Below are 27,928 nucleotides of genomic sequence, written 5' to 3' on the forward strand. Positions count from 1 at the left end.
CTGAAACATGTCCTATGGGTCCCCCTTTTGATGTTGCCCTTCATATGTCTCAAAGCACCCTTTCAGGAAATAGTATTTATAAAATATTAAATAATCCACTTGCTATCCACAAATCCTCTTGAAACATTTCAAGCACTATTTAAAATACCAAATATTTAGTGGACATTTAAATTCAGTTAACTATAAACATTTCTTACCAAAAGAAATTGTCTTTAATAAATAAATCTAAATGAACATGGATCTGAGTAGATTCCAGTACTGAATTACCTTTTTCATGAAATGAATGATATTGATGGGGGGGGGGGGGCTGTTAATATAACCTTTTAGACACTATTTAGTAATAGGCTTCTTATATTGAAGTTGATGATATAAAGATATGAAATTTAGGTTGATTCTATTTGTAGAGTCTACAAGTAGTGGGCATTAACCTCACAAACAAATTCCTCATGTCAATGTGCTATTTGTTGTAGAAATATATTATCAAGTTGCAAAACAAAAAACGATATACTCTGATTTAAAGGAAATGCATTCCACAGAAGTGTTCTTTGAATTTGCATACTTTTTCCCCACAACTGGTCAAATTATAAAAACCATCACCATATAAAAGTCTGCCATTTAGTAATCACCTACTATGCACTAGACCTCACCAGCCTTCAGTGTGCCCTGTGCTGATCACATAGCTCCCTGGCTGGGTCAATATTTTTTTTCCAGAAAGCCAAGGCTCAGTCAAGCTTCTAGGTAGCTCTAAAGTGGCAGGGTACCTACAATTCAAACCCAGAAAGCTTTACTCCACCGTCAATGACATGTCACAATTACCTTTGTAGCAAAATTCATGAATTCAGAAGAATTTTAGATGTTTTTTATTCCTCTGTGTTTTTCTTTCAACCATATCCTATTGTTTGAATTCCCAAACATAAATTACAGAAGACTGCTGTAGTTACACTTTAATTCCTGCCCTATCGTTCATTCCACAAAGGCGTTTTGCTCTGGGTAGCTCTGTTCTTTTCCTCATCCCTTGTCATAGGGAAAAAAAAATTGTGTGTCTTTGTTTGGAATCTATCTCAAGCTCAATTTCTCTTTAGAAGTGTGACTTTGATCAGAGCAGACATTGGTGGTGTTCGCACACACTCTTATTTGTAGACTGTCGCAGGACACAGAATCAAGATGCTTAGAGGGCACAGAGCCTGTGTGTTCTCTGTCTGAAACTTTTCCTCACTGCTCAGCTCTGCCTCTGTGTGTGTGTGTGTGTGTGTGTGTGTGTGTGTGTGCGTGTGTGCGCATGTATGTGTAAAGAAGGATATTAAGACTTTTAGAGAAGGAGGGCGGGGAGGAAAGATCCTGAGAGAGAGGGGGGAAGAAAGAAAAGAAGAGGGAATGGAGAGAGAGAGAGAGAGAAAATGAGAGAGGAAGGAGGGAGGATCGCTTTATAGCTGCTAGGATTGCAGACAGAAATAGCACACAACCACCGTGAGCTGTATCCGACTCAGAACCAAGACAAATTTTATTCATTTTCATTAATCAGTTCCTCAGAAAGAAGGAAATGGCATCTGGTCCTGTCTTCTTCATCTTAGTGATTGGAAAATATTGTAAGTATGCTCAGCATCTTATTTTATATATGCTTAGTATTTTGTAAAATAATCACAAGTATGAATGTTTATTATTTACATTCATGTTTTTAAGCTAAAAATTCATTTTCTGATAAAATTCTCATCTTACTTCAGAATTATTATTCTTAGTACATTTCTGTATTTGTATCAGAAACTGGAATATTTTGTCATTGTCAATAGTTCAGGAAGACCAATATGCCATATAAACTTATGCTTCATTATAACCAGTTTATATAACTGATATTATAAGTGATGTTATGTTTAAAGAATATCAGTCCTTAAAGAATTTGTGCCCAAGGAGATGTCCATTGAAGTATCCTGGGGAAGTCCTGACATCTGTTCCAGTTTCTGTGGAGTTGTAAAGCTTTGCCCTCCTGTTTGACTTGCTGTCATGGGTGTATATCCACACAGAGATGCAACCCTGGAACTCTTCTTATTTAGCAAGGTTTCTCACTATTCCTTGAAAGAAAAACTAAACAAAGCACAGAGCAATGAAAAACACAGACACACCAGGAGTTCCAAATGACAAATTTTGCTTCCTCTGTATGTGCCATGGTTTATTTTTCAAAAAAAAAAAAAAAAAAAAAAAAAACCCTGTTTTAAATTCAAGGAAAAGAATCATTATGCATCAAGCCTCATTAGAATTATATTATGTAGGTAGAAATAATGTGGTTTTGTTTCTTAGGTAATAAACCATCAAAAAGTCAAAGGCAAGTCAAGAAAAAAACTGTCTGAGTACCTTTAACACCTTAGGATTCTGTGAATGTGAGCTTTCAAAAATTTAGAACCCATGAGCATGTTTATATTCCTCTAGTCTTTTAAAAGTTTGGAAAAGTTTTGTTTACATGAAGATGTTTTATTGAAGAAATTCTCTGGGTAACTCTTAATTCTAAGTCTCTTAATTCTGATAGCCTACACTATACCAAAGCTATTTCTTTCTTTCTTTCTTGTCTCCTCTTTCCATTCAGAATTCCTCCCCTAAATGGTCAAAGGTTGGGACAGTATCAAAACCAAAAAATCTACTGAGAATCCTGGAGAAATATTCTAGTCCTAGCTTTCTCCAGCTCTAATCTTAATGATTGACATTCCCATTTTTTTAACTGGAGGGAGGAAAAGTCAAATTGCAAACCACCACCAAAAATGGAATGTTTTTAATTATAACTCAGTGTTCAAGGCACCAGAACTTTTGACATTTGCAGCCAACAGTACTGTAAATCATTAACCTATTTTACCATTGCCTTTTTCTTTTCAATGAAACTAATAGATTAAATAATCCAAAGGAATATTTCTCCAACTGGTATTTCTAGTAAGAAGAGTTCTAGGGCAGGTCAAAGGGGTTCAAGGCTGACTGAGAAGCAATTTTGGTCAATGTGTCACTGAAGTCATTTTAGGTTAGTAAAAAAGTTCCATGTTAGCATGTACTCTTTGGTTAATAAGAAATTATTTTCATAAGCAGAAAAGAGAAAATCATGATAAAGATGCCAGAACCCTCCATCTTCTTAAATTTATGCTCCCTTTCTATTAAAAAAAAATTGATAATGTAATGTGAGCACTCAAGAATTCTAAATTATTGTCATTTCATGCTTTCTACAGAAATTAACAAAATAAGCATTTGATGCAGAGTCGGACAAGCAAGATTCCTTGGTGTTAGCTGGACATTAGGGTGAGGAGCACTTGCAGAAACCCCTGAAACAACAACCCACAACTTTGGCTCACCTTTAAAGGAGCCCATCCCCCTCCACCCCCTTCAAAGTGAAGATTTTCTGTACAGATAGCAAAGGAATCAACAACCACACATAAGGACAAATTCCTAAACCTCTGCAACTGTCCCATAGCTGCTTGTTTTCTTTGCTTTGTTTTAGACCACTCTCCTGTTTCCCAGCAAAGGCAACATGGTATCATGAATGAGGCGCTTAGCTGCACTGCCATGGACTAGTTCTATGATTTTCAGCAATTAATTTACCCTCTGAGTTTTGGTTTGTAAACACTTTACACTCTCTACCTCCAAGAGCCCCTATCTTTGGTTCATTACAAAAACTACCTCCTTGAATCTTTAAAACTGTCATGCAAATATATTTAAGCCCATGAGGATGTATGACCCAGGGACATTCAGTGCCTTGTCACAATACTCAAGGTAATAAATGCCAAGATTTGAATATTTTCAGTTCATGCTCTTTCACCTAGACCATGATCACTCTCAGGAGAGATAGCACGCATAAATGGGTTTTGGAAACCATAACGCCCTTTAGAGACGTAAATAGCTATTAGTCATTCTTCTAAGCAAAAATACTTACTGAATACCAGGTACTTTAATAAGTAATGGGACTAAAAGATGAATACAGCAGGATTCCTGCTCTGCAGGGGTAGAGTAAGACAGCACATTAATCCAGAACTGCCATTCAATAAGGCGCCAAATCTAAGATGTATACAGGTAGAGGTGACATTAAGACGTCCTTTTAGCCTTCAGAATATTTAATTCTTTAAAAATTCCTCTGTATGTAGTCTAGTCAATCATATTGTACCAATGTTAATTTCTCAGTTTTGGTAATGTACTATAGTTTTGTCTGATTTTACCAAGAGGGAAACTGGGTGAAACGTACTTGGAGTACTCTGATTTTTTTTGCAACTTCTGAGTCTATTATTACTTCAAACATAAAACACAATCCCCAGAATTAATTGTATCAAAAATCCTTACCAGCAATTGTTTTACTTATTGCTTAAACAATGTTATTAAGCAAAATAATCATTTTACTTAATACTTAGATAGGCAGGGAACAAGTAATGAAGAAGGAAACAGAGGAGGTCCAAGCATAAACTTGGTCTACTTTGGTATTTTGCCAAGGACTGACCCAGCTGGTAGGGTCCTCATTTACATTCCCATGGGCTCTTACAAGACCATCTGGACTTTTCTTTGAATCCTAGCACTGACATAAGTTCTAGAAATTCTCCTCTCTAACTGTGAAGAAGGGGAAAGGAAGAAAAATTCCCAGAACAGAGTTCTCACTTGATAAAGACTTGGAAAAGGACAATACTGGCTTAACTACCCACTTTCATAAAATGAGTATGAAATTAACTTACCAATATGCAGACTATAGAAGTAGCTAGTATTACAACTTAGATTTTTGAAGTTTGCTAACAATTTTATTTTGTCCTTACTGTGAATTTGGACTCATATTTTTAAGTTTCAAGTAGGGCAAGAATTAAATCTGTTCAAATGCAACACCATCTACATAAAGGAATACAAATCATTACATTTGTGAACTAAATTTCACTTATGCCAGTACAAACTTGTTAAATTGAAATGCATGGAATTGGGGATTCTAGTTAGGTTTGTGGTTTTATTTTGTTTTGTTGTTAATTTGGTTGATAGGTTGGTTGGTTGGTTTGTTGGTTGGTTGGTTTTTGTCTGAAAAACTTAGGATTTAAACTGTTTGATTTCAAGCCTTATAATTATGGGTGTGGCTGTTTTTATGTTTGCTTCTTAGACCTTTCCATGGACCAGGAACCATGCTAAATGTTTTATAAACCTCTATTTTATTCTTATAACAACTTATAAGATAGTCCCACCTTGCAAAATAGAAAATGAGAATAATTTTTTAAAAATGAGAATAGTTAAGTAGCATTCTTGGCACTACCTTCCAGAAAGTATTGCAAGCAGATTTGAATCCAAGTCTCTCCTTAAAAATACTATGCCAATAAAACATGATTTGGTTCTAATACTTCCTAAAATGATAATGTCTTAAAATTTTAAAGTACTTCATATAAACTCTTAATAGTCCACTGAGTTTCAAACATTTTAGAAATTAAGTAATAAGAAAATATGGACCAGGCCAAGGTCTCAAAACCAGTAAATCCAGGGTTTTGCCACCTGGTGTGAGACCAGGTAAGTTGAACAAATCCATGCTGGGGATTTGTGTATCTCTTTTTAAGAACTGATACTGTCTGTCTGTATACATTTTCAGTGTACACCAATTGATGAATGAGTATACATTAGTAAATAATTCAAACGTATAGAAAGCACTTTTATTTATAACACATGGCACTGAGCTATAGACATACTATCAATAAATATTGACTTCATTCCTATATTAGCTTACCCCTCCCTACTCCTGAATATTTTCACCCCACAATCCCAGTAGCTCCATTTCCTGACTGATGTATGGTGATCCAATACACTTGTGTCTTGTACTGCTTCAGCAATTACCCTGATCAGAACAAGAACCCCATCATTGAAACCAAGAGCCCTTTCCTTCTTTGGAGATTAGCAGGGGCAAGTTACAAATAGTTCTAATTTGTGACCTCTATCACAACAAAAAGAAGTATCAAGAACAGTGTAAAGTACAGTCCTCCTGTTATTTGTGTCAGAAATGGGTATTTTTCTGTTAAATAGCTGGATATTTGGTTTGTTGGTTGGTTAAACAGATTCATTTTATAATTGTTTCAATCTTTTTTTTATTTTTATTTTTTATTTATTTATTTATTTATTTTTGTACCAGTGATTGAACCCAGAGGCACTTAACCACCAAGCCACACACCTTTATTGCTTCAACCTCTATAGTAATGAATATAACTTTGTGAGATAAAAATCACTGCCCTCAAAAAAAAAATCTAGTCTTTAATTATTGGGAAAGGGACTCATGGGGCTTTTTTCAGTTGCTGCTCTGGGCCTCATAGAGCCCTTACCTCTGGCCACTGTGCCTGCAACCCACTCTGCTTTTCTCTCCCCATTGCTCTTCCCCAACTTCCCGTCATTCTGTTCCAGGGGCTGCTCATTCTATAGGGCAGAAGGACACAGCACTCTCCCCTTCACCCCTTTTTTCAAATTCAATTCCAGGTCTACCTTTAGTCAAAGTGCCAGTTGATCCTAACTGTCACCTACATGATTAGCTAAAAAATGGGACCACAGAAGTCTAGATGAATTATTTAACAGCAAGATTCATCCTTTTTAAAAGGCAGTTGAGATTTTGAGTAATTTTTTGTTTTGGTTGGAAGATGGAGTATGCACTTGAGCTGAGAGGCCACCCAATTGTAATAGCTATTTCACTGATTAAAACATTTAGTTATGCTGTGGTCTCCTAATCATCTTTTCCCCTTGGTTCTTATCTAATTCATTTGAGGAAAAATAATATGAAGTTTTCTTTGTGCTCCCTGAAGTCTGAGCCTCTAGTGCAATGCTATCTAGTTAGATCATTTCTACTTAATTCTCGAGTACTTTTTTAATGTTAAGCTCATAAAATGAGACTTTTTTGAGTTGGAAATAAATGTAAAGCATATAAAGAATAACACCCTCATTTTTTACAGAGGAAGAAAACTAGGGCTATGTTCCCTTTTATTTTCAGCTCTATCATTCTTTGGTCACTTTTAAATGTGAGGCTCCAAGTTGCATATGAAGGGTTAAAAGGGCAGAAAATATCAGATAGGTAAAATGTCACCTTCAAATAGAAAGATCCTAGACCGAAGTTATTACATTTATTATTTACCAAAATCCAAGCCTCAAATATTCAGACTTGACCAATACATTAAGCCACCAATCACTAATCACTTTTCCCATATCTGCCTGGTAGACAAACATTTCAAGTCAATCTCACAACCAAAGAGAGGGACATTCCAATCCCACCTTCCCAATGCCATGTTTGCAATTAGCCCTTCAATGGAAGAGTCTTTTTTAAAATATTTTTTAGTTGTCAATAGACTTTTTGTTTTACTTATTTATATGAAGTGCTAAGAATTGAACCCAGTGCCTCATACATGCTAGGCAAGTGTTTTTGCTGAGCTACAACCCCAGCCATGGAAGAGGCTTTTTAAATGCTCAAAGATAAAGATCCACTAAATCTCTCTACTAGAGTGTTCCCTCTCCAGAGCAAGCACCTATCTATTCCCCAGAGAATCAAGTCCCCTTCAAAAGTCCCCTTTGCATCACATGCATGCATACCATGAACCCCACCCTTGAGGCCACACCCTTTTACCTTACAGACTCTAAGGTAAGGAAGTCTATATGTATGCTACCCTAGATTTCTCCATTTTTATCTTATCCATTCTCTCTTTGTGTTAGTCTCACCATGGCTCTTAACGCAATGCCCAAAAAGAGAAACTCTCCTCAAATGAGCCCAAATCTTGCAATCTATTTTCTTATTTCTACCTGCCTCATCACCTTAGTATTCCTCACAAATTGAGACTTTCATAGTAAAGAGTTGCCTATTAAACATACTATTTGCAGATTGCATACATCCTTCCTCCCCCTATTTTTCAGTTGCCTAGATTCATGGATGTTTGGGACTGATTTTTTCCAGTACTGAGTAAAGTGGTTCCCATACCTGATCCTCACAATATAAGGAGGCTAAGACTCTTCAAGTGTTCATAGTTGCAGTCATTTAAAGAGATAAGTTTGACTTCACTGGTTAGAAATTAAAACAGAATTAAAAAATACAAATGGATATGAACTGACAACTTTTGAACAAAATATATAGATGTATGTGCTTGGATCTACTGAGGAAATCAGGTAGGCTGCCCTATGAAGCCTTTTTTGGACATTTTTGTCCAAGCCACATATTGCAAATATAAGCTATTGAAAATAACTGATTAGGTTTCCAGGTGCACTGGGCACTGGCTGCTGAGAGGGAGTAGAGTGTAATTCACTCTGCATTACACTCACTCACAAAACCTCTGATCCTTGTCTTTCCCTTTTATCCTCTTCTCTCATTCTCTATGCCTCACCTCAGCCTTTTGATATTTTAATAGGTTTTTCCCAGAGCAAGCTAGAAACATTTGAGTCATTTTCAATGGTCCAGAACATTTGCCATTTTTACTTTCCCAGTTGAGGCTGATTTGTTGGAAATTGCAAACTGCCTCATGGTTTATAAATGTTTCTACTTTCTCACACATTTCAAACTTAGACAAGAGGACGTCATCAGTCACACTTTCTGTCAGCTTCCCTTAACCTCCATTTAACTTCCTTCTTTGTGTTAAGCGGCTAGTTCGCCTAAGTTTAGATATTTTATTTCTGCCCTTCTAATTGCAATCCTTACCCTAATCTTGTGAGCTAACAGCTTAACAATTTAATCCCTTTGGAAAAAGAGATTGTTTTGTTTGTTGACTTTCAATAACTATTCTTGACAACTGGGCGTTCATCCCCAGTGTTGACCTGAAATAATGTGACAAGTCATTTGTCCATTAAATCCATTTTAATAGGGGAGAAACGCTGTCCAAAGCTGTTTATAGTGCTGATGCTCTTAGGCATCTTTTTTCAAGTTTCTTCACTAATATATATTAGCAAGCTCTAACTCTATGATCCATTAAAGTCAGTAATTAGGAAGAGCTACAAGAAGAAATGTAATAATCTCATTTCTTTTCCTCTAGGAGTACACAATCTAAGACAATACACAGATTAGCATTATTAAACTAAAAAACAACAAAAAGATCAATGCCAAACATTTCACGATTATTATATCCTTTCAATGTTTAGCTTGTAAGATACTTATAATAAATGCCTAAAGAGATATGAATGAATGAATGAATGAATGTGGTACTGGTGAAAAAGATTGGAACTTGACCAAGCAGTGTGTTATAGGGGAAGGAATTAAAAATAATGATGTTACATGGTGTTGAGTAAAAATAAATGATGTCTATGGCAGAAAGGAAGCCCTCAGAGATGAAAGAATTCAGTAGAATCACCCACGATCTGGGTGGACATCAAACTAAGGTGTTGGTGACCAGCTCAGTGCAAGCCTTACAAAGCCATTCCATGTTATCCTGCCTCTGAACAGATTCTTTCATACCTCTGGAAAGGACTGAAGAATAGTCCATTGTATATGATCCATACAACTCTTGCTTCAGTATTGAGTAAATTGGTTCCATCACCCTCTCCTCTCTGTGACTCTTAAATCCCTAAGAGGCTCTGACTTTCCACACAAAGCATGGCTCTCCTTGACCCAAGACACCTGGGCTCATTCTGCCCTCTTTCCTCTAGTCACTGAGCCCCTTCCTCCTGGTCTACTCCATTGCTACACAGGACCTTCTTGGGTGCAAACTTTATTTTCTACTCTGATTTTCTTCAGGACAATTTAATTTTTTGTCCTTTCTTTTTTTTCCTCAGAAAGCACAGGTTGGAGGTTTGGAGGAAAGAAATTTAAAAAGGCAATTCTGGCATTTTCTGTCTTGACAGTTGAGGGTGGAAGGAAATGTTATAAACTACTACTACTACTACTACTGCTACTACTGCTACTGCTACTACTGCTACTACTACAAGGCTTTGTCTTCAGCACCCACCAAACCATTACTCTTCTATTACTTCAACTATCTGCAAGCTTCTTACCTTAACAATGACACTTTAAAATGACTCTCTATAGCAGCCTTCTTGGAGAGCTTAGGAAGCCCTCAAAGAAACCAAGGGAGTTGTGGGGACCTGCCCCTACCCTCCCTTCCACTATTACTGCTTGGCCCTCTCACATCAAGCAGGTCTCTGACTTCCTCTAGAGACCTGCCCTTTCCTTGAGCTACATATTATGATTTGAGATGAGAATCAAATTCTGTTTGGGCAATCCCCAAATTCTTGGTTATTTCCACCACCTTACTTCCCAGGGGACAGGATGCTTCATTCTCCCATGCTATTCTCACCAAGTTCAGGATAACTGCTTTGAAGGCATCACATATGCTTAAGCCTCTCAAAAGGTTGTGGAAAGATTCAATGCTCTGCATCCTTTGGTATGTTTGGCCTTGATATTCTAAACCACAATGGTACAATGCGCTAAGAAAAACATTTTTAAAAGCCAAACTGTTAAAATTAAAATATGTGTATAATATATACTGTATATAATTTATTACATATAGATAACATGTATATAATTTAATATTATACATAGATAATATATAACATATGTAACATATATATTCTCTCTCAAGCACCTGGTTTTTGCAGCTGGAAGTCATGACTTCCAAGTTTTAAAACCCAAAGTCAAGAAGTTGACTACTCCAGAAAGGATCTCTTGTGCTCTAAGTTCCTAGGCAGTACAGTCCAAATGTTGACTTTCAGTACTAGAAGAGAAAATATATATATATAACTCTGATAAAATTTATCATAAAATCAGGGAGCACTGGGTAAACTAGTATAAATACAAAGCTATCATTATTTAAAATAATAGTTGTAATGAAATAGCTCAGTAAAACATAAACTCTTTTGATATTTTGCAATTCTCATAAAGGTTTAGCTTTTCCCCAGCAGTGGTCAGCAGACAACAGTGAATATGTATGTTTACCCCCACTGTCCAGAACCTCTACACAAGCATCAGAATTTTCAAAATGTGCACAATGGTGGGTAGTTTTATTCACTTTATCAAAAGAATATATTTTTATTTGGCAATTTTTTAATTCACATAAAAAATGTGTTCAGCGTATTTGATCCAAACTCAAATGTCCTGATCCAGCATGCTATCCTCTTTCATACACCATTTCTTCCTATTCTTCCATTCTCTTGCCCACTCAGTTTCCTCTTGATTCACTTACACCTTCCCCTTTAATTTTTATTTTTAATCTCTTTGCCTACATTTCACAATATTTTTCTTTTCTTTTGTTCTAAATACTAATCACAGTATTATAGAAGAAAATACCCAAATCCTGAAATATTGTTTGAAATGTGAAAAGTTCCAAATGATTAGACTTTTCTAGTAGTATTATTCCATAAATTTGGGAGAAACAATAGTTTTTTCTAAAATAATAGAATTTGCAATCAATAATTGGAAGGAGAAAGGAATAACCTGACATCATAATCCCATCCTTCTGGAAGCTGCAATATCACAAATCCATCTCTCTAATTAGTTCTTAAGAGATGTACTTTGCTTTCCAACTTATTCAGGAGAAATTGTTGCAAATTTTTAATATGGATTTTAATATGCTTTATTTTATGTTCTTAGGTATACAAAATGTGCTCTTTGAAAGTTACCATATTTTGATAACTAATAGGAATTATCTACCTTGCTGAACTTGTAGTGATGATTAAATTGTTGAGACTGGTTAAAAGACAAATACTTTTGTCATCTAATTAAGCTCAGAAAGGTAATCTTTCCTCACCTCTCCAGACAAAGGACAAAGTCTCAGATTTAGGAATTTGTCAAGGTCACAGACTCACAAATACTTAGTCTAAAACTTGAACTCAGATTTATCTGATTTTCAAGCCTGAGTTTTTCACTCACCATACAAAGAGCAAAATCATATTACATAATTATGCATATGATCTCTCATTTTATAGAATAAGTATTCCTATTCCCATTTACAGAGGTGCAAACTAACCTGGCAGTTGAACTCAATTTAGATCTAGCAGATATTGCTTCCCTGGGGAAAAGGGCACTGCATGAACAGCTACAGAATGCACAAGGTCAGAATCAGGAAAGGACATGGCAAGTGCAGGAAATGATAAGTTTGGGGTGGCTTGAGAGTAGGATGCAGTAAGCACTTGTAGATAAAGGTAGAGAGGATCACTCTCACTGGAGTCAGATCATAAAGATCTTTGCATGTTATGCTCCAGAATATGGACTGTAAAATATGAGTAATTGAAATGGAGGTTTTACACAGGATGATAGAGAGATTTATTCTTTAGAAGTAACTCTGGCAACTTGCAAAAGCAAAAAAAGTAGGTTAGCATGTGAGAAACTGAAAGCAATCCTTGAAGGAAGCATGGTCATTGCTCTTGAGTCACCTTCTACCACAAAAGTAGAAGCTATGTCCAAGTCCAATCAGCTGCTGCTTTTCATGTTGTTTTCCTAAGACTCTATTACATGTTTATGTTTTTTCTCTGACACATACCTATAAGATACACAAAATACATGTGGAATATAATATAAACTTTATAATTCTCTGACACACTAGGACTGGCTTTTTGACATTGCACTCCACAAATGTCCAATTGTTATCTCTCATCTCTCATTCCCAAGACTTTTTTAAATCAAGTCAGCAAATTTAAGAGATTTTATTCAGCAACTGCAACATCATAACAGTAGGAAATAGCACATATACAAATACTTCAAAATGTTGTGCTCAGAGGGCCGAGGCCTAGTATCTATAAGAATATAATTTCATTCTACCTATTTTACTATGTTTACATTTTAACCAATAGCACTACTCATGAAAAGCTTTATGCACAGGTGTGTATGTTACTTTAGCTCACTTGGATTTTCCTTTATGTGGGCACTATAAGAGGAGGATGAAATGGTGCTGAATGAGGAAGTGCTTTACTGGAAATACATCAAGATACCCTCACTTCCTCAGCATATTTTTAATTTCTCTAAAAATTGCAGAACTGTGGTCATGCAAGAGAAGCAACTTGCCAAGAACATCTTTACAATAAGAATACATTAGATCATTCTGGCAGGCAATTAATTGAAGTTAAAGATACTTGACTGAAAACAAGCTCCTTTTGCAAACACTGTGTGCTTTATGCAAAAAAAAAAAAAAAAAAAAAAAAAAAAAAAAGAGCATTGTTAGTGGCTTTTTATTTTGATCTATCAAAATTTTATTTTACCATTTTGTGTGCTATGAAATAGATTTTCTTCTTTTTCTTTAATTTTTTATTTTATTTGTTCTAATTAGTTAGTTGTACATGACAGTAGAATGCATTTATACATTTTGATAGATCATACATAGAGTGTAATCTCTCGTTTTTCAGATTATACATATTGCAGGATCACATCAGTCATGCAGTCATATATGTACATGAGGTAATAATGTCTGTTTCACTCTACTGTCATTCCTTCCCCCATATCCCTTCCCCTCCCTTCACTTCCCTCTACCTAATATAAAGTTATTCTATTCTTCCCTATCCCCCACCTCTTAATTGTGAATTAGCTTCTACATATCAGAGAAAATATTAGGCCTTTGGTTTTTTGGGTTTGGCTTCTTTCACTTAGCATGATGTTCTCTAACTCCATTCATTTACCAGCAAATGCCAGAATTTTATTCTTTGTTAGTGGCTTTTATTATGACTAGAAATACGAAACCACAGGTTCTCAGAAAGACTACATTTATGAAGAGACTTGTGATTCACCCTCAGCTGGACTAAGTCATCTTCTTCTACTGGATAAATTATTTTTTGGTATAAATTAAATACATCTTTGGAAACTGTATATACCCTTTCAAAATAATGTAGCCAGAAAAGTTTTTACTTTCTGGAATTGCAATGTTCAGTGAACTGCACAGAATTTATACTGGTAGGCTAAAGAATTCCAAACATATGTAATACACAAAATTTTATTTACTGTTTTCCCCAAAGAGTGAGTTGTATGCTAACTTGTCAACTTATAGTTTAGGGAAAAAGGTTTTTGTTCACATAGTTAATATAAATGTACATTTTAAAATCTAAATCTGAAATCAACCTCTCTTTAGGATTTTTGCCACCATTTGATGATAAACCATAGCCATGGTATATACAGTATTATCCCCTAACTTTACTGGAGAGCTAGTCTTAATTTGAAATATTTTTTTCTCTCTTTCTCCCTGTAACCCTCTCTTCCCATCATCATTTCTTCCCCACTCTAGCCCAACAAAAAAATTTTTTTTCCTAAGTCTATTATTTTCATAGATAAAATCTTTAATCCTAGAATTTCCATGAGACTGGTACAGAGCTATGTCCTTTGAAGAACAAGGACTTGCTGTCTGACTATATTCAACCTAGCATGCCATTGGTAGATATGGATAGAAATTGAGTTTTAATTAATGGAAGCCAGAATCTGGAAAAAAAAGGACCACTTTTATGAGTTCTAAATAGATTCTCACAACACTACCATCCTAAAATACCATTCTAAATGTTTCTTATACACAAACACTTGTTCATTCTTCCTTTCTTCAACCAATTTTTTTAAGCTACTACCATATTCTTAGCAACAATATAGATATTAAAAAAAACCAGTGGCAGACAACACCAGAAAGATTCATCACCTATAGAAATTTATATTCTGGTGGTGATTTTTGAATAACAAAAAAGGTAAACTAATAAATAAAATTTCTCAAATAGTCATAAGTGTTGTGAAGAATAAAGAAAATGCAGTGGAATAGGATAGTATCTAGCAAGGAATATGGAGAGACTTTAGCTACAGTGATCCCAGTCTTTCTAAAGGAGGGCTACTCAGACTGAGATCTTAAAAATGAAGAACACTTGACCTTGTAATGATCCAGGAGAAGACAACTGAGGTATCCAAGAAGATGGACCAGCAAACTTAAAAACTCTAAATTAAGACCAAACTTAAGACAGTATTCAAGGAAGAAAAGCAGACAGAAATCAATTCAGTGAGTAGGAATGACCCATTCATGTAAGGTCAAAGATTGGATTTTATTTTAAGAACAATGGGATGCTAGTAGAAGTTTTGAGTGAGGACACTTTCATGGTCTAATTTATTCCTGAAAGATCCCTCTGGCTGCTGCATGGAGAACAGATGACAAGAGGCAGGAGCAGAAGCTGAAAGGAAGTCCAAGTGAGAGATGACTGCAAGTCAGAAATGATGCTGGGCTCAGACTCCAGGGAAAGCAGCTGAGATGAGAAACTGACATTCAGAATATTTGTAGACAAAGAGTAGAATATTGTAGACAAAGCATTTTCTGAAGGATTGCAGGTGGAAGATGAGGGACAAGGAGAAAGGGAATTGTTTATTCCTTAAAGATGAGAGAATGCAAAATGAATTGCAAGGGTCAGAGAGGAGTTAAAGAAATTTTTTTTAAGCAAGAGAAGGAATTCTTTTTAAAAAAATCACGATGATCATATAAGCTACAACTTATCTGCTTAATAATTCATTTATAAAGGAATGGTGCTTCCTCTAACTGTAGATGTGCATCCAACCCATTTATTGGTCTAGTGAGCTGGATACTGATTGTCAGGTCAACAAGTAGTCACTCAAAGCAAGCCCAGGTGGCAACAGCAATAACAGAGTATGTCCAAAGAGGGAAAAAATAAATGCTTCCTCACTATTTAACCCAGTGACCTGAATCAGCAACCACCTCCCATCACAGGTTTCTCTCTTAATTTGAGGTGGCAGCATAGGCAGAAAAAGGAAGTCAGGCAGCCAGCATTTATGAAATAAGTGCTTATGGGTGGGTATGTTCATTTAAAGGCAATCAGGAAAGCTTTGGAGGTGAGAATGCTCTACAAAAATTAAGGATACTATTAAGTGGTTCCCGATGGACAGTTATAACAAATGAAAGGAGGCATAAGTAATATCCACTTGGAATCAGAGAAGGTCTTGGTATCAAAGTGGACCACATGTAACAATTAGCATCTCAGCCAGTATTTGACTTAGAGTGAATATAATTTCATGGACTGGTAAATCGATTGGGGGATATGGATTCCATGAAATATATTTTTAGCAGATATTCGTTACAATAGAACTAATCTGGAAGTTAAGACCAATGGATGAACAAAGGGTGATTCATATTTTTACTCTGACTTCAGTGAAAGGCAACAGAGAAGACCCTTTCAATCCTTTAATTTTATCTAACCATACAAAACAACCAGGGAAAGAGTTCCTAATCCCTGTGTTCTAGAAGAAACTGAGGTTTTAAAAACTTTGACAAAGCCCACAGTGTCACAACCAGGAATTTCTAAGAACAACCCTGCTGGCCCAGTGGCAGTACCACACTGCCTGTGCTGTGAACCTGCAGCACAGGGATCTGGGGCACTTGGTAGAGACCTAGGTTGTGGTCATTCCAAGAAAAGGTCAAAGCAGGAAAACACAGCATTCAGATTTAAATTAGCCTTTGCTTTTGTTGAATAACAAATACTTGCATGGAAAAACTATAAAATTAATCTCTAAGACCTCAATTGATGTCATTAACAAAATAACAGCCACCACGGGAAATCCAAAAATGAAGCAGTGACCACTTAAACCTGTAGCCTACAGGCATGCCATTGGACCACAGTTACTGCCCGAAGCTGCCCTTGGTGACATTCAGAGTTCTGCTTATTGTTATTTTTCCCCCAACAGTAAGATCTTCACTAGGTACCCTGGCCAATAAAACCTTGTCCAACTCTTTCAATCTTACATGCCTTTGAGTTTGACCTTTGGTTAAAGATTAAAAAAAAAAAAAATCATAGGTTCCAAGTCATAAACACACAGGTGAAATAAAATGAAGATTTTTATAAATAATATTTCTAGAGTATAAAATTCTGTATGCTTCATACCCAGAATTCTCTGAAAACTTGAAGCATGCAACCCATGTATGATGTCTAGGTAATTTCCTATTTACTCAAAAACTACGTGGATATGCACTCAAGTACCAGACAGAAAAATAGTCAAAGATTCTCCAAAACAGTGAATATTTTAAAACCTGGAAACTTCACAAACCATTTTCAGTCACAAGTTAAAAAGATAATTACCAAACTTTTTTCTTAACTCTTATTTTGAAATTTTTCAAGCAAAATATTACCAAAAAAGTATTGCAATGAACCCCTATAAAGCTCTCTCCTGGACTGATCTTGTGTTAGCATTATGACCCTTCATTCCTAAAGACTCTTAAATTTAATGTAAGAATTACATTTTCTTCACCAGTAAAATTGCTAAATGAAAAAAAAAATTAACATTAACAAAATAATACATCTACAATAAAGTTCATATTCATATTTTATCAATGATCTCAATCCAGGGTCACACATAGTATTCAGTGGCCACAGCAGTGTAGTCTCCTTCAATCAGGAGACAATGTGAGATTTGAAGAATGGAGACCAGTAGTTACTCAGAATAGAATATTCTACAATTTTGGTTTGTCTGATCCAAGCATACTTTTTCATATACACCTAAAAGTACAAGATCGTTGCAAAAGTTGTCATAGATATATACCTGAGGAAAGTTACGTGCTGAATTTGGGGACTGAGCTATTCAAGTGTCGTCTCACGTTGGCATCAATTTTGCTTACAAGAGCTTATGATTTTCACATGTCATGTTTTTCTAATTGTTCTCAAGCAATCTTCCAACAAAAACATCACACTTATCTCTCTTGACTAACTTTTCAAGTCATTTTGAAAGGTTTCCCCTAAACCCCACCCCTTCCCTTCAGTTTTTGACAATCATTTTCGTGTTCCTTTATCTAGAAACACAGGCTTTGTACTCCCTTCAAGAGTAGTCTGCTTTGCTACTCTCATCAGCCTCTTTAAGATCAGCTACAAATGCATTCTAGAAACAACAGAGAAAGAGCGAGTAAGAGTGGCTTAAACAAATAAAAAACTTAATTTTTTCACAGAAACACAAAAGCAAGTGCTTACTGGCCCTGGGTCTCCTGCCCAGCCATGCTGGGAGGTCCCAGGCCTTTCTATTCTTCCCATTCCACCACTCTTCATGCACTGGTTTTAATGTTACAATTTTCTCCTAAGGAATGGAAAGATGGCCACAGTAGCTCCACACCTCAAGTCCAGGTTCAAAGAAGAAAGAAGGGAAACAATGATATGCCGCTGAATTTTCCCCTCTTTCTTCAGGAATGCAATAGCTTTTCCAGATATTCTCCGGGACTTCTACCTTTTAGGTCTTCTTGGTCAGAATTTGGTCACATAGCCACCACACCTAGCTATCCAGGAAGCAGGAAACAAGAGTACCATTGTTGTTGAGAGTCATCTTGTCCACTGGTGCAGAACACATTGTCACCACACACAAAAATGGGGATCCTGTTATCAGAGGGAAAGGGGGAAATTTACAATGGGCAGGCAGTGAACAGCTTCCCAGAGTCTTAAATCAGTATTTATATTATTTATTCCCTACTTCTTCTTAATTACCTTTTCGTATTTCTTTTCAGTTTGTCAACATTTAGCTTCTCTGGCTAATACTTCGTCTTGAGAAACAAATTTTCAAACTGTTCTTTATTAACACTCCATCTTCCACCTAGAATCAAATAATATTGTAACAGCAGGTACCACCTCCTTTTTTAACATGTGGAGAAATATCCAGTTTGCTAAGATAAAGTGCCTCGCCCAAATTTGCCCATCAAAAATTTACACGAGAGTACAACATACCTTTACTGAATATCTTGTGTAGTAGTGTGCTACTCAGGATACTTGGTGCCTATTTGCATTCTGCTGTTTGTTCTCTTTTGACCATGCCTTATGCATTTAAATATAAAGTTCCCATGACACCTGATCAATTCAGTTATTTCTAGAAACTTCTCTAGAGAGGAGAACTTAGGAGAGGAGCATATTTTCATCTTTTTAAATTTTCTTATTTAAACCTTTAAGTATAAAGGATAATGAATGTCTTCACTGGAAGTCATCGCTTCAAATGAACCATGAGTCTCAATTTGTAAACCTTCCTTCTCCAATATTTCTGTCAAGAAACAATAAGAAAATATTTATTTAGATGTATCATGTTTGTCTCTGACCTTAAGGGAAAATATCCTGTAAAATCCCAAACAATAATAAAATACCCTGATGAGATGGCATCTCATCTCTTCAATAAAGGATATCAATGGGGAACAGAACACCCAGAAGAGAAGTTATAAGAAAGGAATAAGTCAGAAAGTATAATTGAACTTGATCTTTAAAGATAAGATTTAGCCAGTTTAAGAAATAAGATAAGCAAAAAAAAATAAGATATGCCGAGAAATTTTCATAAGCCAAAAAAATAAAGGGCCGGGGTGGGAGGAGGCAGACGTATCAACAAGTTTTCAGGAGCTTATAAGCAAGTCTGTGGGGGGGGGCTAGTAGAGGCACAGTGGTTAAGGACACATGTTCTGGGCTGGAGTTTTGGCTCAGTGGTAGAGAGCTTGCCTAGCATGTGTGAGACCCTGGGTTAGACCCTCAGCACCACATAAAAATAAACAAGGAAAAAAAAAAAAAAAAAAAAAAGCATTCTATCCATACACAACTACAAAAAAATTAAAAAAAAAAAAAAAAAAAAAAAAAAAACATGTTCTAGAATCAGACAGACCTGGGTCTAAATCCACTTCTACCACATACTAGTTCTGTGACCCCTAAGCAATTTACTCCTCTATGTTATATCTTCCTGCACTGTAAAATCATGATGATATTAATGCTTGTTTAATCACATTATTAGGAGGATGAGGTGAAATGAGGCATTTAAAGTACTTAGCCTAGTGCCCAAAACATATTAAAGCTCAAAAACATGAAAGCTAAAACTGCTGAACAGAGTGAAAAGTTAATATAATGAACTATTGGATTAAAAAAAGGAGAGGGAAATGAGAGGAAGGGGTTATGAAAAATGGTGAAATGAGACAGACATCATTACCCTATGTACATGTATGATTACACAAATGGTATGAATCTACATCATGCACAACCATAGAAATGAAATGATGTACCCCATTTGTGTACAATGAATCAAAATTCAGTCTGTAAAAAAAGATGTAGATCATGGATCAAAGTGCTCATCCACACAGATGATGAAGAAAGAAAATACATATTATATTAAACACATAATGGGATACTTCACAGACTTTAAAAAAAAGGAATTTCTGCCATTTGTAACATCATAAATGAACCAGGAAGACATTATGTTAAGTGAAATAGAACAGGTAGAGAAAAAAAATACCACTTACTCTTGCTTATACATGGAATCTAAAAAAATCAGGAGTAGAATGGTGGATACTGAGGACTTGGGGGAAGAGAGCTTTGTTGGGGAAAATGGAGAGACTGGTCAAAGAATACAACATTTCAATCAGAATGGATAAGTTCCAGAGATTTATGACTATAGTTCATAATAATGTATTTTATACTTGAAAATTGCTGAGGGTAGATTTTAAACGTTCTCATCACAACAACAATAAGTGTGTAAGATAATGGATATGTTAATTGATTGGTTGAATCATTTCACAATATGTGTGCATGTAATATCACATTGTACCCCATAAATGTATACAATTTATTTATCAATTATAAATTTCAAAAAAGAAAAAATTTTTAAATAAAGACATACACATACTAGGGGAATGGAGACTGTGGCTAAATGGGGACACTTAAAACATAAGGCTAATGTGTAATCAAAAGGAAGGCATCAAAAATTTATACCTAGCTGGGCGCAGTGGCACACACCTGTAATCCCAGCAACTGGGAAGGCTGAGACAGGAAGATCGTTATGTTCAAAGCCAGCCTCAGCAAAAGTGAGGTGCTAAACAACTCAGTGATACCCTGTCTCTAAAAAAATACAAAATAGGACTGGGGATGTGGGGATGTGACTCAGTGGTCAAGTCCCCATGAGTTTAATTCCTGGTACCAAAAAAAAAAATTAATTACCTAGACTTGAGCTAATACAGATTGGAATTAAGGCTGAGACAATAGGAATGGAAATAAGATGTTAAATGAAAGAGGTATTGTGAAGAAATACAACTGTCTTTGATTTAAGATATTTATTTCTTGGCTGGGCTACCAGTATAATCAATAAAACTGGCTGTTATCACACCAGTGAGTCAGAAGAGGATGTGACAGGCAGTCAAGAAAAAGAATTTTGTCTTGTTTGAGACATATGCTTGTAAAATACAAATACAAGACCAGAAACCTCAGCTGCACTGTGTGTTAGAAAATAGATGTATTCATCCAATAAACGGTTATTGAAGGCTTATTGTGGCAGGATAGTACTGAGCCCCAACCAAAATTAATGACATCTCACATAACTGAGGATCCCTATCCTAACCCTCAAAACCTGTGATTCTTAAAATCCCAGGCATTTTTAAAAAGGAAGAAAAAAATCTCATCTTTTTTTAGGCCCTCATTCATACCTTATTTGCTCATTTCTTACAAATAAGTCTAGCATGTGTGAGTATCTGCATTTGTAGCCACAGCAGTTTCAAATAATAAATCAGAAATGAGAATTAGAGTAGTGAAACTACACAGGCAGACGAATTAATGATTCAAGTGGTAGCTGGTGAAAAAAAAAAGCTATAAAAAGTTGGCAGAATTCCCAAAGCACAATTATCTGGTCAAGTTTCTATAGCAGAGTCCCCACCCCCAAAATGGTCTTAAAGGCATCATCACACTGTTCAACATGATAACCCAAATTACAAAGGAAAGGCTAATATGTATTCAATGGATTTCCAAAACTTCAAAAGTAAAACTAAACACACACAAAAATTATATCAGAGTTATCAACATAGGGATTTATTTTAAGTTTGCTAAAAAGAGGAGACAAGAAATGGGGATTTAAGTGGCATGAGAAATTAGATTAGGAAAACTGTCTTGGTTTGCTTTGTTTTTAAAATGGGATATGTAACATGTTACTAGCACGTTGGGAATGATCTGGGAAGGTGGTAAAATTGATGATGCTTAAGAAAGAAGGGGATATCTCTGGAAGGTATCCTAAGTAGGAAAGAGTGGAAGGAACTGGAAGCACAGGGGAAGGACCAGCCTCAGACAGGGGTAAGGACAGCTGATCTGTAACAATAGCACAGGGAGGGCCACCCCTAGGGAGATGTACTGGGAGGAGGTGTGGGGCTCCTCCCGTGGTCTGGGTTCCATCAGTGAAGTCTAAAAGTGAGAGAGAAGGAGCTGGATGTTTGAGAAAAGAAAAAATATTTTTCTTACACCTAAGAGACAGGGAGAGTCCATGGAAAAAGGAAGAAAGGGAGAGGGAATGATTGCTGAACAGCATTAAAGGCCACCTCAAGTTTAGGTCTTGGATTTAGGTCTTGTCAAGTTCAGCCACACAAAGGCAGATCCCAGAGAAACTGAGTTAGATGTAACCAAGGTTGTGCATGCAGAGCAGGGAAGGGGGTGATCTTTTTCCTGCCCATTATAACCACACCCCTACAACAAAAGACAATTTAACAAGAGAAAAAGCATAAAAATATATTTGATCATACTTCTATATGCCAGGAGAGTGTTCAGAAATGAAGACCAGAAGATACAGGGGGCATACCCAACATTATGCTTAGGTTCAATGAAGCATGAACAATCATGCGGAAATATGATTGCATAAATAGAGTATGATCTAAGAGGAACAGACTGCGGACAAGGCCTGTCTTTTCAAATTCTTCTTGGCCTCTCAGTCGTAGCCTTTCTCTTGGGTAGGGGCAGGACTCTCTGGAATAAAAATCTCATGACCTACTATTAGACAAGGGTAAGTAAGAGAATTTCTTTATGGCCAGCTCTTACACAGAAAGTCAAGGGAAAGTTAAAGCAATTATTTTAGGCCGGCTTTGGGAAAAGGGGTTCTGGTTTCTATGATCTGCCTTGGGGAAGAGAAATTCCAGTTTCTATGACCTGCCTGAGGGAAAGGAGAAAATGAGGAATGAGAGCCAGGAGGGAAGTGAATGGCAGAGAGAAACTTTTCTTCTGCACCTACTTCTGAGGACTTCACTTTGGGGTATCATTTTCTGAGCCTCCACATACCTTTTTCATAAAAGCAAATCATGCTTTAAGTCTAAAAGGGGTGAATTTTAAGTGCTACAAATCCACAAAGGCCAGATTCATGAGTCCTGATTCCTCTGCATAGACATCTACTTATTCACTCAATAAGGATTTACTGGGCTGGGGCTGGGGCTCGGGCTCAGTGGCAGAGCACCTGCCTAGCACGTGTGAGGCACTGGGTTTGATCCTCAGCACCACATTAAAAAATAAAAAAAAGTAAAGTTATTATGTTCATCTGCAACCAAAAATGTTTAAAAAAAAAAAGATTTACTGAACTTTGTGTCTACAGAGTACACGCATCTCAAAGTCTCAGATTTGAAGTCTAAAATGTTCCTTTAAATGGTAGCTTCTTTTAAACATCTGTTTATGTTATTCATAGATTCATGAAACTAATACAAGTCGCCTGAAAACAATTTGTGGCTGAGTTCTTTACTTTTGGCAAATATGCTTAAATTATCTAGTTTTTCCAAACCTCCAAAGGTTGCCTCAGTAACCCAATCCATTGTTTAATAATTCTCGTAGATATTGTAGTTACAATTCCTTGTGACTAATGTGAACATTAACAACCTCCCTGGCATTTGTGGACACGAGTTGCTCTTTCTCAAGTCACCACCTTCTAAGAAGTACAAGAGCCACACTCGCCCTCTGTTTGATAATGTCCAGATACTTCTAAAAACCTCAAAATCAATGGTACAATCTTTACTGGGAGACAAACAGCTACAGAAGTAATTAATTGCCTGTTCTATAAGTGAGCTCAGGTCTTTGCAGTCTGATGACATTAAATGTTTTCCAGTTCATTACTCACTGCCATTATTTGGTTGTGTTTCCCAAAGGCTTTTGTGTGGAAAGCTTGGTTCCCAGGATGTTGCTACCAGGAGGTAGTAGAAGCTTTAAGAGGTGGGGAGGAAGAGTGGGCTATGGCCTTGAAGTGGATATTGGCACCCTGGCTCCTTCCTGTCTTTTTTTGTTTCCTGGCTACCATGAGGTGAATAGGCCTCTTCCACCATGTACATGGCCATGATGTGTTGCCTCCCTACAGGTCCCAAAATTTGGGCCAAATGACCATGAACTGAAACCTCCAAAAATGTAAACTAAAAATAAACCTTTCCACTTTTTAAGTTGATTATCTCAGGAGTTTTGTCACAATAGTGGGAGTCTGACTAATGCACTCACTAATGCTAGTCCAAGATCTCACAACCATAGGCATTACCAAGATTTTAGGACAAATAGATATTTATTTGGGGGAACTTCCTATGCATTGTGGAATGTTTAGTAGCGTCCCTGGACTCTACCTACTAGATGCTAGCAGCACTGCCAAGCTGTGACAATTAAAAATGTCTCCAGCCAGTTGCAGTGGTATACACCTATAATCCTATGCAGACAGTTGAGGCAGGAGACCAGGAATTATAGGCTATAGTATGCAGGTCAGATGTTTGCACTAAGTATCAATAGTACAATCTGCCTGTGAGTAGTCACTGCACTCCAACCTGGGCAACATAGTGAGAACCCCATCTTGTATTTTAAAAAGGCTCCAGATATTTCCAGTGTCCCCTGGGGTGCAAATTCATCTGCACTTGAGAACCACTGGTCTAGTCCCACCTTGTTTCCAAAGGTCTTAAGAAAACTAATATTACCAATAAATAGTTTTTATTTTCACACATTTGAATCATCATAAATAAATTCAGAAAATGTTTATTATTAACAGAAAATTTTCCCAAGGATATTAACTGAAATGTAACCTCCCCTTTCACCTTCACAAATAACATCCAACTTCCCATAGATGACCACTGTTAACAATTTCTTATTAATATATCATAATTTTATAAGCACAGGAACTTTCACATTACTAGGAATTTAGCTTCCAAGAATGTTTGTTGAAATCTTAAAGGTTTTTATATGAGAGAGGAATTCAATATTTGAATATTATCCAGGTCAAATCAAGTCTCTCCCAAAAATGATAACCAGCCATAGTAGGGTCAACTTACTGTATGGGAAGGGGGAGTTTCCTCAAAATCCCATTATAAAACTGTTTCTCTGTACCTACTCACACTGGCTTTGGACCTTGAATTGCATCCTTAATTCAAATTATCCTGACTATTTTTCAACATACTTTGTGCAACTTAATGACATAACCTTGAATATCATTTTATACCAGATATGTATCTACTTCATTTTCAATTTTTTCAAATTCTTGAACTTGATATATATGTACATGTGAATATAATTTAATTGCACTATATAATTCATTCAATAATCCTCATTAATAATTATACTTTTGTTTATTTTTTTTCTATATATATGAAATAGTAGTTGATAGTCATCCCTGAAGATAGACATTTAAAAAGAAATGGGTTGAATACAGGGAAAGTTTGTTTTTGTTATGTGTTATTATTAGATTTGGTGGACTTTTTTGTTATTGTTTGTTTATTTGTTAGGTTTGGTTTGCATTTTTTTTTCTTAACCTTCCTAACAAGATATTTTAGCAAACTACCCACATACTTTTGAGACTGAAGGCAATTATCTAAGAAAATAGGAATATTTTATATTTTCCTTAGATTGTGAAAAGAATTTTAAATGCTGGAAATAAGTCACAGAATTCAATATCTTAGTGCTTGCAAAAATCATTTGTAAAGAAATACTATAAACATTTAATTACATGTACCAATTACACTGATCTACTTTATTTTAAATTCAAGTAAACAAAACTGTTGAATTTGATAACTGCATTGATTTCAGAGCAACCATGTTAAATTTTTCCATATTAATGCCTAATTCTTAGTTTTCCATATTAAGGCTTTATGTTGTTATAGAATTAGGGCAATAATTTCACTGAGTTACGATTTTCATGAGTTCTCTGGACAGGATTATAAACGTTTCTGCATTTCTCTGAAGGTCCATCAGAAAGTAAAGAGTTAAGATTTTCCCACTAATGATAAATCACTAGGACAGAAGAAGGCCACTGATACTCAGTACTTCGATCTCACTTAGCAACCAACATAGATGATTGTTCCAACCTCCTAATCTCAAAGGATTTCCCAGAAAAGGAAGATTTAAATGCTTCCTCAACAATATTTTTGTCGTTGCTATTAAAATTAAGTTTTTTTTCAAGTCACTCTCAAATGTTTGACCTTAATTTTTTTTAAGTTCTTAGGTGTTGGAGTTATTCTTTAGCTCTTCAGGTTTGTTTGTTTGTTTTTTTTTTTTTTTTCCAATTAATTGATAAATTATATTAGGAGTGATTTTTTTATGAGACAAAAATATTCAAATTAATCTAATTTCAAAAACAACTAAAAGTAAGTTGCATTTGTATCAACATTAAGTATTAACTCATAAGCCAAATTTCTCATCCATGTCACAAGTTCACCTTTATTGACATGCCACTGCACAGCTGAAATTCTGCAAAGTGTTTTAGTTCAGTTCTGAATCTATTTTGTATCCTAATCTCTGTCAGTTATTAATTTCCTGATTCCAGTGCCATACTAATTTCTAGTGCACAGAAAAATTCAGACATATTAAATGCTCCATTCAGGTAGTCAGAAAGCCTTCAAAAACTTATTGAGAAATATAAGCTCATGGCCCACAAATGACAGAGGTAGGAGACGGGAAGCAAACCTCAGATCAGCAAGCTTTCCTTTTTTGTGCAGTGAAGTTAATCGATCAGACACGGAAGGGCCCATTTTCTGGGTATGCAGATGGTGCCCTGGGTTTCAGAAGGAGTCTGGGTTTTACAGTTTCATTGGTGACTGAGGACGTGCAGTTTGGACATTTAGGGGCTAGTTGTACAGGATAAAACTTTAACTTATGAAGGTAGCTGTAAAAAGTTTGAAACTCATTGTTATCTGGGGAGATAGGAGTCCAGATCCCAAGGGCTGAGTACTCAAATTTTGCCCATTGCTTTTCTTTCTGTGGGATCCATTGTTTCCCAGAGTTTCCCTATTTGCTGTGCCTCCAGTTAGGACTAATTTGGGATGGCGGAAGGTCAAAGTCCAGAGCCCAGCATTCAGTATCAGCCCCTTTCCTGCAGGGCCCATTGTTATTAAGAAAGGATTTACTGGGAGGTTAATGCTTGGCTAGTTTCTCCTCCCTCCTGTCCACACTGTCCCTCCATTTTTCTTGGGGAGCTATCTTGTAGAAGAGTTATTTTCCATAACACTTCAAGACATACATATACTCTTACGCCACATATTTTCCCTTCAAACTTAGCAATATCTATAGCACATTCTGCTTTCTTAAACTTTCCTATCCAGACCATGTATTCCTGATCTGAAAAGAGCTTGCCATCACCTTTGGGACTAAATAGTTGAACTTAAAAACCAGCAAAAAAAAAGTATCAAATAAAGCTATCCCCTTTCCCATCACTTTCCACGTCCTTTATAATTTAATCGTGGGTGTGCTTCTTTGAATATGCACATACACAACACACACCAGAAACAGAGAGAAAAGTAGTTACTTCCTACATAAAAGCTTTACATCTCAAAATCACTGACTCTTCCTTGTTTATAGGCCAAAACAAAACCTTCTAAACAGATTGTCGGTAAAGAATAGACTGTCAGAATAAAGGAATGGGTAGAGTAGAGCAGATATAGTTCAACATGGTTTATCCAATAGTTTAATATAAGTTTATGCTTGGAAAAAACATTCTTTATTCCTTTCTTAACTGTAAAAAATAAAGCTGGAACAACTTTTCTTGGTTGGTAGGGAACCACAAAAAAACATAATCTTCAGCAAAGCACATATTAACCCCTTGGGGAAACATACCAGGCCCTCAAGTACATTGCCTAAAATATATTTGACCTTCAAAACTGGGCATAGATTTTGAAAGCTTGAGAAACCCTGAGATTATATAATTGTATAATAGCCTGCTATTCATTAATAAATGAATAAGTGAGCTCTACCATACCAAAAAAGTCAAAGACATGAAAGAGTGTAATTGAAGATATAAGCTAAGTGATTAGTGTAAGGAAAAATGCAGCTCAGCTTGGGACCCGCGGTAGCTCCAGCCCTTCCG

General features: G+C 36.1%; 1 protein-coding gene across 1 annotated transcript in view; it reads left to right on the top strand.

Moving 5' to 3' along the window:
- Nucleotides 1–1,301: 1,301 nt before the first annotated feature.
- Nucleotides 1,302–27,928, top strand: part of RXFP1 (relaxin family peptide receptor 1) — a 127,331-nt gene continuing 100,704 nt past the window's right edge. The window contains 1 exon segment of the mRNA XM_079153950.1: nucleotides 1,302–1,586. Coding sequence (XP_079010076.1) covers nucleotides 1,541–1,586 — 46 coding nt within the window. The 5' untranslated portion in view covers nucleotides 1,302–1,540.

Source organism: Sciurus vulgaris, assembly GCF_902686455.1.
Source record: "Sciurus vulgaris genome assembly, chromosome: 9".
In the NCBI taxonomy this organism is placed as follows: domain Eukaryota; kingdom Metazoa; phylum Chordata; class Mammalia; order Rodentia; family Sciuridae; genus Sciurus; species Sciurus vulgaris.